Source organism: Lissotriton vulgaris, chromosome 11 (genome assembly GCF_964263255.1).
Source record: "Lissotriton vulgaris chromosome 11, aLisVul1.2, whole genome shotgun sequence".
NCBI classification, from domain to species: Eukaryota; Metazoa; Chordata; class Amphibia; order Caudata; family Salamandridae; genus Lissotriton; species Lissotriton vulgaris.
The window spans coordinates 197,292,167-197,305,719 of NC_141699.1; the positions used below are offsets into that span (position 1 = coordinate 197,292,167).

The 13,553-nt window shown below is 44.6% G+C and overlaps 1 protein-coding gene across 2 annotated transcripts in view; it reads left to right on the top strand.

The window, feature by feature from the left end:
- ACACB (acetyl-CoA carboxylase beta) overlaps nt 1–13,553 on the top strand; it is a 1,895,698-nt gene that overhangs the window by 232,187 nt on the left and 1,649,958 nt on the right. For both annotated transcript variants that reach the window (XM_086943101.1, XM_086943102.1), the window contains exons 8-9: nt 2,452–2,661; nt 12,807–12,977. In XM_086943101.1, the coding sequence (XP_086799227.1) occupies nt 2,452–2,661; nt 12,807–12,977 (381 nt within the window). The remainder of the gene's footprint in view (nt 1–2,451; nt 2,662–12,806; nt 12,978–13,553) is intronic.

Sequence of the window (13,553 nt, forward strand, 5' to 3'; positions counted from 1 at the left end):
CGCCGTCATGTAGGAATTCTCATTCCTGTGTGCCAGCTCCATGACTATCCCCCCATCACAGGAAAACAACTTAATGAATAAAATTAACAGCATCTACAATAACTTCACCCCACAGAGGAACTCCTCCACTTGTGCAGCCCTGTACTCTACCATCAGAAACACCTCTGATACCACACTGACCCGCTCGCCACCCATCACCAGATCGGAAAGTGCTACCAACATACGCTCCATCCACCCATGTGCCCCTTCGGACCCCTGTGTGCTTTACATCTTCACCGAAGGACTCCTCCCTTTTGTGCAACCCTTACCCCCATCCTTAATGCCTCACTATCCATGGTTGCTTACCCAGACTCCTGGAAACACGCCACTATCCTATCACTTCTCAAAAAACCTTCTGTGGACCCTATGACCGTGGCCAGCTAGAGGACCATCTCCCTCTTCTCCTACGCAGCCATGGTCCTGGAGAAGCTCATCAACACTGACTGACCAATTACCTCAATGCAAACATCCTCCTAGGCCTTTCCCAAACAGAATTCAGACACAACCACAGCTCAGAGTCTGCCCTCATTACCCCAACCAATGACATATGGCTAATAAAGGACAAAGGAGATATCAAGCCCTCCTCCTGTTTGATTTTTTGGCAGCATTCGACACGGTCTCCCACCCCATGCTCATCCAATCTTCCTCAAGGCTGGAATTTGTGGCTCAGCACTTCTTTAAAGCCAGCTCTTTCCTCTCAAGACTTGCTCAAATGGTCATCATAACCCTCTATTCATCTGAGCCCCTCCAGCCTAAACTGGGGCATCCCACAAGACTCCTCTCTGAGCCCCACTCTGCAACATTTACATGTCCGACCTCATCTGCATCATCTGCTCCCATGGATTCACCATCATCTCTCACACAGAAAACAGTCAGTTCATCCTCTCCCTATCAGAAGATAGGGTCACCACCCAAGCAAAGTTCTTCTGCGGACGTCATTGGTAGCAGACTGGGTGAAAAGAAACTGCGTCCAGCTCAACATCAACAAAACAGAAGTGATCCTCTTCGACAAAGATACCGCTCTCTGGTTACATGGCTTGTGGCCGACTTAGCTAGGACCTGTTCAGTGGTGCTGGAAACCTGGGTGTCGTGAATCTTCATCCCCAATAAAATAAACTCGCTCACTTCCACTTGCTTCTACACCATGAAAATACTCATGAAAGACTTAGTGGCTCCTCTGGACATTAAGGATCTGTCGCACAAGCCCTCATCACCAGCAGGCTGGACTATGGCAACTCCATCGGCAGTACAACCCAACTCCCCAATAGGCACACAGTAATACAGAACACAGCGGCTAGACTTACTATAAAACAGCCACATATATAAAAACCTGAAATACCTCCACTTGCTCCCAGTCCACAAACACCTTTCCCACATGTACAAAGCACTTCACAACCAAAGTCTAGCTTAACTCAACAACTCCATCCCACTCTACTCTCCACCAGACACCTCCGCTCTGTCTGCCTTCCTGTTGCATCCCCCACATCTGCCAACTCTTCTCCTACCTCTCCCCAAAGCCTGGACTGAACTTCCTAACCGCTACAGAGCCGCCATTTCCTTTTTTTGAAATTGGGTAGAAACTAAATACCTAGCTCAACCACTACACACTAGATTGGACTGTACTCCACCCTTCAAAGGCTGCAAGATACCCTGCTGGGTGATATGCAGGCCCTACAAATATCAGTAACATAACCTGTTCTATCAGCAAATCTAAAGTAAATGAATAATATACATAATACAATTAATTATTAGTTGAGGAGTACAGTGTACATATAGTTTAAAGTTTATTCTGTGTGCAATTTTCTTTGGATGCCCAGAGGACAGTGCTTAATTTGAGCTGGTGGTTTCTGTTGCTCAGCACCGGCACTTACTCATCAACTTCAGTACTTTTCATTGGTACCAGTTAAGAACACATTCGTTTGTCAGTTGGACCTTAATGCTAAATAAAATACATGAAATTTCAAACAGTAAAAAAACAAACAAACCAAAAAAAGAACACATTCGTTTAGGCGCGGGGAGGTTACGTGATTTGCCCAGAATCACAGAATGTTGAGCCGACACCGAGGCTAAAGCCTGATTCCCTAGCTCCTAAGTCGGCAGCTCTGGCCACTACGCTACACCCTCTCACCACTTTCATGGTTAATAGTTGGTTCTGTTTTAGGTGGTGCTAACAGGAGAAATGGGGTGGTGCAAGCTGCCTCCTAAGGAGGGCCTTCAAGGTTAGATGACTCCACATCCTTGCTGACAGGAGGAAATTATTTAGTCTCCAGTTTTCTGTTAGACAACTTCTAGCCACTATTCTGCTCTGTGGTGAAACTACAATTGAGGGATAAGTTATGTTACAAGATTTTAAAATATATTCGTTCACTGTCGTTTCTACTTATGTTTAATATAAAATGTTGTTTCCCCTAGGTACAGTCTGAAGTCCCAGGATCTCCAGTGTTTGTAATGAAGCTTGCTCAGCATGCCAGGCATTTGGAAGTTCAGATTCTTGCTGATCAGTATGGGAATGCTATCCCTTTGTTTGGCCGTGACTGTTCCATACAACGTCGGCACCAGAAGATTATAGAAGAAGCACCAGCCACTGTGGCAACATCCTCCATATTGGAACGCATGGAGCAGGTAGGCATAGTTCAAAAGTCTATGTCCAGATGTTGTCTTATTATGTCTGGAATAAAATGCCCACTACTGTACATTGTAAAAATTTTGCAAGAACCCAGAGGAGTTAAATGACCATATAAAGAATGAAGCTGAAGTCCGAGTTACTTTATAAGGTCCTCGAATTCTGAGATGACTTGCAATATCCTATTAACTTATGACAGCACATGTTCACACCGTCACCCTTCCCACAAACCGCGTAAATCCTTGGTGTCTTGCTTTTTCATATGAAAGAAATAGTATAGCTGTAGGCATGATGAATTAAAGCAGAACCTGTTGTGTGGAATTTAACACACAAAAATGCATTCAGTGATTGCTGCAAAAAAGATATTAAGAGTCAGTTTAATGGCAAGGAAGATTAAAAATGATGTGGCTCAGAATGCTTAGAAAAACGTAGACTCTGAAAGATAATGACACATTTGGGATGCAAAAATAAACATTTTGCTATAAATATTTCCTTTCTGCTGATTCTGTTCATTGTCGAAAAACTTATCAGAAGAGTGAAAGCCAGTTCTAGTTATTCTTTTTACTAGCCGCTGTTTTTATTCTGATACATGGCTTTCACCTTGACTGCTGGTTGTGGCAGCAGGTATTATGATGTCACAACTCAACCGTAATAGGTTGAGCATTTACATCATTTCGTTATTACAGGTGTCCAAAGCCATAGCTCAATTGTAATAAGGAACATAGAGATCGGCTTTTATGGTTTAAAAGCTTTTATTAGATTTTAAAGAGTCAAGCAATACAATAGCCGCCACCTACATCCACCGGCCGGTGGGGATCGATCAATATAACCAGTGAGAAGAAGATAGAAAGAAGAGAATGGTATAGATGAGGAGGGGTACGGAGGGCTATTCCCGGTAAGATCGGCTTTTATAAAGAGATTTTAGGCTTCCATGTATAACATAGCTCTAGAAGGGGGAAACAGTGAGACAGCCCGTCCACCACCACCTTTAAGTGCCTTATATCAGAGACTGAACTGTGTCAGTTCACTCTCTGATATCAGGCACTTAAAGGTGGTGGTGGACGGGCTGTCTCACTGTTTCCCCCTTCTAGAGCTCTGTATATATCATAATTTTAAATACTCTTCTGTTGTTTTGTACTGATTATCCGTAGGGGTTTGAGAGTATTTTATTTTGCCCTTTCTCTCTTGTTGTTTACACACACTTCCATGTATAACATGACAAATAATGTTAAGAAGATTATATGTTTGTATTGGGTATGTTCTACTTCATGCGGAGTTCCAGTTGTACAGCCGGATTATAAACTGACACAAGTTTGTTCTCAAATATGAAACTGTAAATCTATGGTTACATATATTAATTCTTTGTTATTCATTCACAGTCAACCATTCCAATATGAACAGTCATACCTTTATGTCTGAGTTTTGCTCCCAAACTCTTTGCCCCAAGAAAGACCGGGTTCTGCACTGCCTCAGAGTGGTAATAATTCCACAATGCTTGAGGCTTTATCACAGAAGAGGAAATGGCAGGGTCAGTTAAAATTACAAAATATGGTCATACACCTGGTACAGATGGCCTCTCTGTGGAATTCTACAGGGAATTTGCATGGAACCTCCTAGATAGATTGCACGGGGTAAGCATTGGAAGGGGTGAGTCTTTTACCAACAATGATAGGGACCTGATTGTGGTAGTGATTGTGGTAGTGACAACACCTGTAAGACAGCCTATGGACCAATGGTTCTACCGTCCCTTGTCAATGGTTACACAAATGGGAAAATATTGAGCAAGGTAATAGTGATCTTGCTACTGAAGGTGGCCCAGAGATATATATCTCAACATCAGTACTTTCTGGTGGTGAGTTTCCTGTGGTGAAGACGCTTCTACCACTTCCATAACCACTTTTTGGGGCTTAATGGTTGGTGTACCTTAATTTTTAACTTTAATTTCAGCCCACCTCTTTGCATTTAGGTACGGAATTATCTGTCAGCATGCAGGCCACATACCTAGAAACACAATGTAGAATTTTAAGAGTCCATGTGAGACACTATGGGAAAGGAATGCCATCTCTATATATCGAGAACACCTTTGATACAGTGGGATGGAAGTATCTTTGTATGATGCTTGAGGCCTTTAATGTTGGTCCTTTGATCAGGCAGTGGATACACTTGTTATACACTGCACTTACAGCCAGGGTGAAGACAGGTCATATTATGTTGTTGTGGATCCTAGAGCGAGGCACACACAAGGAGTGCTTTCTGTCCCCCTGTCTTTTTCGCCCTCGCAGTGAAGCCACAAGGAGCTAGATTGCGTAGAGATAATGTGTATTGCAATGGTGAATTGAGAGGTGACACGTAAAACATAACACACAAGAGGTTTCATGGTATACCAACTAAATCCTTTGTTTTTCTTAGAGACTCTGTGTGTTGACCCTGATCTTGCTACAACGGCTTCAGAAGTAGGGTTTGATATCTGGCCTGGTCACAAACTTAAATAGTCTGTTATTCCTAGTGGGAGAGTTGACACCGGTGATGGAGCTGACCTTGGTCTGCCATGGCAGATGGACACTTTGAAGTACCTGGAATAATGGGCGATGAGCAGTGACCGTGACCACCTGCATCATAATGTAAATTGAGTGATAGAGGGTCTTAAAGAGTTTAAGAAACGCATAATGGGACGAGAGGCCCTAGTTAAGATGGTGGTTCTACCCAGAGGCCTGTATGTTGTCTAAGGCAAAACGAAATAGCTGAATTACCATGGTAATTAGGGCAAGAAAGCACCATATGATTCGACTGTTCATGATGAAGTGTTCTTACCAGCATATAACCTGGAGGCCTATTAGTTGGCAGCTCATTTACATTACTTGACATTATGGTGGTAGGAGTCCCAGGAGACAAAAACAATTCTTGTCAGTTACTGAGGGAATGTGTTTGAGGGATGTGCGCTTATGGAGGGGGGGTGTGCAACCAGGAAACCCCCACTTGATCACTTTAATGATTCTTAGTTGATTAAATACGACAGAAAGACTTGGAGAAAAGTATCATCTCACCCTAGGAACCGATGTGATTGGTGGCAGTGGTGGAAACTGGGTTAGTTAGTGCATTTACTTGTCAGTTGGTGAGCTGAGGTGGTGCAGGTTACTCCAGTATTGGAACTTTCATAGTCGTCGGAATGGGAGCCTCTGTAAATAAAAAGTAACATAGCAATAGGTACAAAAGAGAAAGAAAGGCCCAGGTCTCATCTCATTTTGTAGCATATCCACCTCCTTTTTTCAGAAGAGACCAAAATCATGCAGCAACCAATCATATTAGCCTCACCCCATTGAACCTTCCTGAGAGAGCCTCAGAGCCTCAGGGAGTCTCCACTGAGCTCTGCTCAGATTTGTCTACAATTTTGGATTTCATCTCTTTTCTCTACAGTGCACTTCACGATGTCAGACCAGGAGAAGAAAGCTTTATTTAAAGCCTGTGCTACTTGAGGACAAGCATAAGGACTGCATTTATTGCTTGTACCCTGATCTCAAGGCCACTGATTGTAAGATCTGCAGGACCTTCTCTTCCAAGACCCCGAGAGACCGTGAATGACGTTTGCTGACCTGGTTGCAGAAGCTGAAGTCACGTAAAGAATAAGTATTAAGTGACAGTGATGATGCCTCCTCAGCATCAGCTTCAAGGAGATCTAGCAAGAGGGGTCGGTCTTACCCTTCAACTTCAACTGATCCTCCTGCTCAGGCCTTACAAAAGACCTCTGATAGGTCTAACAGGCCCAGTCCCAAAAAATCTCCTCACCGAGGTGTAAAGGAGAAGGAGGGACTAGTTCCTCAGGTACTTTCTACTCAGAAGGCGAGCCATGGACCTGTTTCTCCTCCATCATCTGACAAACCAAAGCTGTTCAAGAAACCAGCTTCTGTACCTCAGGATGGAAGATCTGAGAAAAAGAGCTGTCCGTCGACAACAACACCAGGTACGTCGACTACGGCATCTAAGATTCACCTCGCGCCGATTCCAGCTCCATCGACAAGCGCGTCGACGAGAGCTTCGCCGCCGACGACTTCGTGGACGCTACAGGTACCTGTTACAATGTCGTCGAAGATGATGACTACCTCAACGTCGACGATGATGACGACAACGATGGTGTCGACAGCGAAGACGACGACTATGTTGACGTCAACATCTAAAATGGTAATGACGACGAGCTCGTCAACGGTACCTTCAACGATCACTCCATCGTCGTTTGGTTTTCTATGGGGGCGCACAAGGAAAGAAGTCCAGAAAGATAGTCACTGTGTATATGGAAAAGTTCTTTATTTATTATTGTTAATTCTTTTAAAAGTAATCACTGTGCACTTTACAAACAAATCAGCCAACGCGTTTCACTCCCTACCAGGGAGTTTCTTCAGGGCGACTAATGTTTTCACCGGAAGCGCATGCATGGATCCTCCAAATTCATAAACAGAGTTTGTATCTCCTGTTCCTAACGGTTGAATTTTCTACTTGTCCTTGGAATTGAGTATAGATGGATTAGTTTTCGTTTTTGATAGTTCTAAAAGTCTTCAACAAACCTCAATGTAGGGATAATATGGAATCCCCTATTGGTGGCGTCTCACGCTCCGGTGCTTAGAAATTCTGGTAAGGGAAGTCGAGTCGCTTCCTCCTCCCACAGTTGTTTGTAGGTGGGAGCTTGGGACCATCCATGCCGTTGCCGTGAGACGACCGAGGAAACTTTTCCAGGTTCACGACTTTGGAACCTACAAACGACTGTGGGAGGAGGAAGCGACTCGACTTCCCTTAATTCCGTATTGCAGACTTTGTATGCGCCCATTACAAGAACAACTGGACATGCAGTGGCGCCAGGCGGTAGGCTCGTTCGACGACAAGATAATAGTTACTCTTATGAAAGAGGCGGTCAGCTGGTGGACGATCAAAGACAATATCTCAAAAGGTCTCACTTTCACAGTTGCTCCAGCTCCTTTGATATTGACCTCTCTAGAAGGCTGGGGGGCGGTCTTACAAGACCTTCAAGTAAGCGATCACTGGAAACCCGAACAAAGCACTCTCCACATTAATCTTCTGGAGCTCAAGGCGATTCGTCTGGCTTTACAGGCTTTCTTTCTAAGGATTCGGAACTCCACCGTCCTGGTCCGTACAGACAACATGACAGCCATGCATTATGTGAACAAACAAGGTGGAACAAGGTCTCAACTTCTTTCAAAGGAGGCCCAAGAGATTTGGGAATGGGCAATTCTTCACCAAATCACTCTTTCGGCGGAACATCTTCCATGTACCTTCAACACAACAGCAGATACATTGAGTCATCTGAAGTCAGTTTGTCACAAGTGGGAACTGGACCAGGACACTCGCGACAGTATTTCCAATCGTTGGGGCACTCCGTCCATAGACCTGTTCGCTACCCCAGAAAACAGGAAATGCCGCTTTTACGCAAGCAGGGAACACCATTGAAGGTCGTTGGGGAATGCTCTTTCGATGGCCTGGTCTGGCGCATTTGTTTACGCCTTTCCTCCAATTCCCCCGATTCCAAGATTACTCAGGAAACTCAAAACGGAACACTGCAAAATCATTCTAATAGCACCTGCGCGGGCCCGCCAGTTCTGGTTCACGGAGCTTCTCCTACTCTCTCAAGATCAGCCGGTTCGCCTGCGACCCATTTCTTCCCTATTGACGATGTCCCGGTGCCAAGTGGTACATCCGGATCCGAGCTCACTTCAGTTGACAGCGTGGCTCCTGAACACCGAGAGTTTCAGAATTTAGATATCCCTCAGGAATGTAAAGCGGTTATAGCTCAAACCCTTGCACCAAGTACGAATAAAACCCATCATTCAAAATGGAAACGTTTCTGTTTGTGGTACCACCGGGAAAACATTAATCCTTTCTCTTCTGCTCCTCATCATCGTTTGAGCCTATTCATAGAGAGGATCTTAAGTTTCTGTCATGGAAGGTGGCTCTCCTTCTCGCTTTAACATCAGCCAGGAGAGTTGGAGAGCTTCAAGCTCTCACGATTAAGGAACCCTTTTTACAATTCAAAAAGGACACTCTGATTCTAAGAAGTAATCCGAGATTTATTCAAAAGGTTCCTTCAGATTTCCATTCGAATGAGCATGTTATTCTAAAATCTTTTTTCCCTCGACCTACGACTCCAGCAGAAAGGTCTCTTCACTCCTTGGATGTCCAGAGATGTTTGAAATTCTATTTGCAGGGCACCAAGGATTTCAGGAAATCTACCCAACTCTTTGTCGCTTTTAGTGCTCCTCGAAAAGGATTTCCCCTTTCGAAGCAAGGGATTCCTCGTTGGATTGCCAGTGCAATTCACTACTGTCACCAAGCGGCGGGTAAGCCGCTAAAAGGAGGTGACCGGGCTCACTCCACAAGGTCAGTTTCATCATCTGCTGCTCATTTCGCTGGAGTTCCTATCAAAGACATTTGTAGGGCAGCTACATGGAGCAGTGCCCATACTTTCACAAAGCACTACTGCTTGGACTCTTCCACACGGAGTGAGGCAGCAAGCCAGTAAGCGGTGAGCTTTCCCTTCTTCCTGTTATTGCACATTTTGTATCTGGTAATGTTTACTGACTAATATTTCAATGTCTGTTTATTTCTTATAAAAGAATGGATACAGTGTTATTTCAGTATTACTTTCACAAAATGTGCTTGTTGCTAACTGCTAGCTACTCTGATACAAGCTATGGGAATCTATGAAAGTTCCAATACTGGAGTAACAAAACAAGTTACTTACCTGTAACTTTCGTTCTCCACTATTGGTAACTTTCATAGATTCCCATGCGCCCACCCTCCTCCCCTGGGAAAGCTCAGCCTTCAGCATATTTGGTTACTGTTACACAACAGCTTTGAAAACCTGAGGCTATCTCAGGAAGGTTCTATGGGGTGAGGCTAATCTTATTGATTGTTGCATGATTTTGGTCTCTTTTGCAAAAAGAAGTGGATATGCTACAAAATGAGATGAGGCCTAGGCCTTTCTTTCTCTTTTGTGCCTACTGCTATGTTATTTTTTATTCACCGAGGCTTCCATTCCGACGAAGGGGAATGATACAAGCTATGGGAATCTATGAAAGTTACCAATACTGGAAAACCAAAGTTACAGGTAAGTAACTTGTTTTCTTATGCAGGCAATAGTTTTGTTACGTGTATTTGTGCACTATCACCAGAAAAGGTATCCTGGCGCTGAGCAGGTGCATGTGCCAAGACCCGCCTAAGGCAGGTGGTGGAGTTATTGGAAAAGCTAGATCTTCAGTTTCTTATGTAGTATAGTGGGAGGTCAGGACACACGTTAGGAGTGACAAGGAGAAGGCTCCACCTCTGCTTCTATGTATGCCTGCCTGGGATGTGTGCACATAGGATTCCTGCACAGCAGTGCTGTCTGGTGGATTGTAGAAGGTGATAAGACTACAGGTAGGTGGGGCCTATGTTGTGTAGTGCATTGAAAGTGTGAGTGAAGAGTTTGGACTGTGCCTGTTTGTGTATCGGGAGGCAGTGGAGGTCCCTTGGTAGGTTAGTGGAACCACTTGTTTGAACATTTCTTAGTGGAGCTGTGCAAGAGACTGAAATGAAGAAATATGGACAAAAAAGGTTTGTTAGTGCGCTTTCTGCAGTCCAGACTCAGAATAGTCTTACACTTGCTGAAGCAAGGGACATCTACCTTAAATAAGTGGCGTGAAAATGTATTTGCATGGGTAGTAGCAAAAGAGCTGCATTGATTGAAAGAAACAGACCCTAAAGTTTAGAAGGGCATTTCACTATGGAGGGCTCTTGTTCAATCCAAGCTGAGAGAACTAAAAGACCTGCCTCTGTCGGTCCTTGTGCTTGCCTTTTGGGCAGGACGGTTCCAGCCATTTACAAGTGTTACCTGGGTTTGAGGGGGCTTCAGAAAAAAACACAGTATGGAAACCACCCTCCTCCCTGCAAAAGAGGACATCTGAACCCTACTTGACAAAGGAAAAACACAAGCCATCATCCTCCTTGACCTCTCAGCGGCATTCGAAACAATCTCTCGCCGCACCCTAATACGCAGACTCCACTACTCAGGGATCCAAGACAAGGCCCTCAACTGGATCTGCTCCTTCCTGTCCGGCAGAACGCAGAAGGTCAGACTCCCCCCTTTCCTCTCTGACCCTACACCTACCACCTGCGGAGTCCCCCAGTGGTCCTCCCTCAGCCCTACTCTCTTCAACGTCTACATGGCTCCGCTCGCCCCCATTGTCAGAACCTACGAACTCCACATTGTGTCATACGCAGATGACACCAAACTCATCCTCTCCCTAACCAATGAACCCAATACCGCCAGACACAATTTTCAAGAAGGCACAGAAGATATTTCCAAATGGATGAAAAATAGTTGCCAACAACTAACCAGCAACAAAACAGAAGTACTCATCATGGGCCCAAACCCGATGCATGAAACGACACCTGGTGCCCCCCTGCCCTCGGAAGCCCGTCCACCCCCACGGACGCAACCTGGGAATCATCCTGGACTCCGAGCTCAAAATGGACCACCAGATCAACTGTCTCGTCCTCCTGCTTCCACACCCTCTGCCTCCTATGTAAGACCTTCAAATGGATTCCCCTCGAACACAAAAAGATCGTCACTCATGCCCTGGTCACCAGCAGACTCGACTACGGCAACACACTCTACGCCGGAATAAACAAAAACCTCACCGCAAAATACAGAACATCCAGAATGCCACCGCAAGACTTGTCCTCGACCTGCCAAGACACTGCCACATCTCCCAGCACGTGCGCACACTCCACTGGCTCCTCATCGAAGCTAGAGTCACCTTCAAGATGCTCACCCACGCCCACAAGGCTCTCCACAACACCGGGCTAGCATACCTGAACAGCAGACTCAAATTCCACGCACTCCTGAGGACCCTACGATCTGCCCAGCTCTCCTACGCTGTGGTCCCCCGCAACCAGAACGACAAGATCGGGAGGCCGCTCCTTCTCCTTCCTGGCGGCACGAGCCTGGAACGCCCTGCCGCTCAGACAGACCACATCGCTCCCCATCTTTGCAAGAAACCTCAAACCCTGGCTCTTCGACAGACCATCCCCCATTGAGGGACTGGTTTTAACAGCCCCCCGTGCCTTGAGACCCTTACGGGTGAGTAGTCGCTCTTAACAAACGCCTGATTGGCACATGAAGACCTCATAAATCTATCAATCAAAATAGACCTGAATATACGGATTGCCCGGAATATGGATGGTAGAGATCTCCTGGAGAATGCTTATGTATCTTCTTGCACTATTTCTAGATGACTTGGGTGTCTGCTTGAAAAAGAATTGAATTTGTTTTAAAAAATTGAGTACAAGCGGCAGCTTGGATGGAATATTTGAAATACTTCCAGGCCAACGTAGTATCTTTGATGAAAAATATTTTCAATCCATGTAATAAAGCCAGTGTGTGTGTTGGTATTTCTTGTGTATCTCTGTTTGTATGTTGAAGGAAGATGACACACAGTTTCTGAAATAGAAACCTATTCACTGTATTAACTTCGCCCCTATTTTGTTGTCGCCTTTAAAGCACTACAATTACAAGTGGACCAAGAAACCGCTCTCTGGTGACCATGCTCCACTAAGAGGTAGTGACGTAGGGGCTGACAACAAGCATTTGCAATGCAATTGGTATTGCCTTTGGAACCTTATACGTATTTAGCTATGCAGCACATTAGCCTGGGTGCTGGAATGCTATAGTCCAAAGCTCTGTTTTTAACATAAAATCAGGGCTTTTGGTGGTCAGATCACTGAAAATAAAAGATTTGAAAAAAATACTATTGTCTACGGGTGCTTGTGGAAGACAATTTCTACAGACTTGAATCTAGAGAATGCTAAAGTGATTCTGGTCTTTTACTGACCTCTGCTGGTCGTTTTCTATCAAGACAGTTAAATAGACAGTTAAGTAGAGGCAGCTGAATGATCACTATATTACATAATACATGCTGGAAACTCTGGTTTGTTGCAATTATTGGTAGCATGCCGAATTTTATGTTCGGGGTATTAGCAAGATGCCAAATGTACTACCAAATTGGCATCAGCTAATTTTTGTTTTTACGTCTAGACATGTATTAATGTAATACTTTTTCTTCCTGTAAGTCTAATGCTACTTTTGTTTTTGTTTTTATAGTGTGCTGTTCGCCTTGCGAAAATGGTGGGCTATGTAAGTGCAGGAACAGTTGAATACCTCTATGGTGAAGATGGCAGTTTTCATTATCTGGAGCTGAATCCCCGTTTGCAAGTAGAACATCCCTGCACTGAAATGATTTGTGATGTGAATTTGCCAGCAGCCCAGTTACAAGTAAGTTACATCCACCTTAGAGCTTGACTTAGATTATCATCACCCTTGAGATCCACTTTGTCTCCAGTTTATCAGTTGTATTGGCCATTATGATTTTTTGGGCATAGCCGGAGCACAAACATATGGGTAGCATGCTCTATAGCATTCCTTTATCTTCCAATGTATTTCCAACTGGTTGCACCCAGGCCCCCATCTGCAAACTACCAGTCAAACCACTACCCATCTTTGTTATGTTATGTTATGTTATCCGGATTTATAGAGCGCACAGATGCCCCAGCAAAGGGGCGTCCTGGCGCTTAACAGAACAGAATGTTATTGCTTTATACAGTCTCGACAAAGTGCGTTAACCTGTTTAACACTTCAGCACTCCTTTCTTGGACAGCGGAGCACTGTAATGAAAACACTACAGATATTATGCAGGATTATCATTCCTCACTTGTGGTCATTAACATCATAGTTTTCCAAGCCTCCAAAATGTATTAATTTTTTCAAAAGTTTTAAATAGTTTGCAAACAGTCTGTGCTTAGCACAAATGGATGTCATTGTTTTAAAACCTCCTTGAAACCCACACAGGCC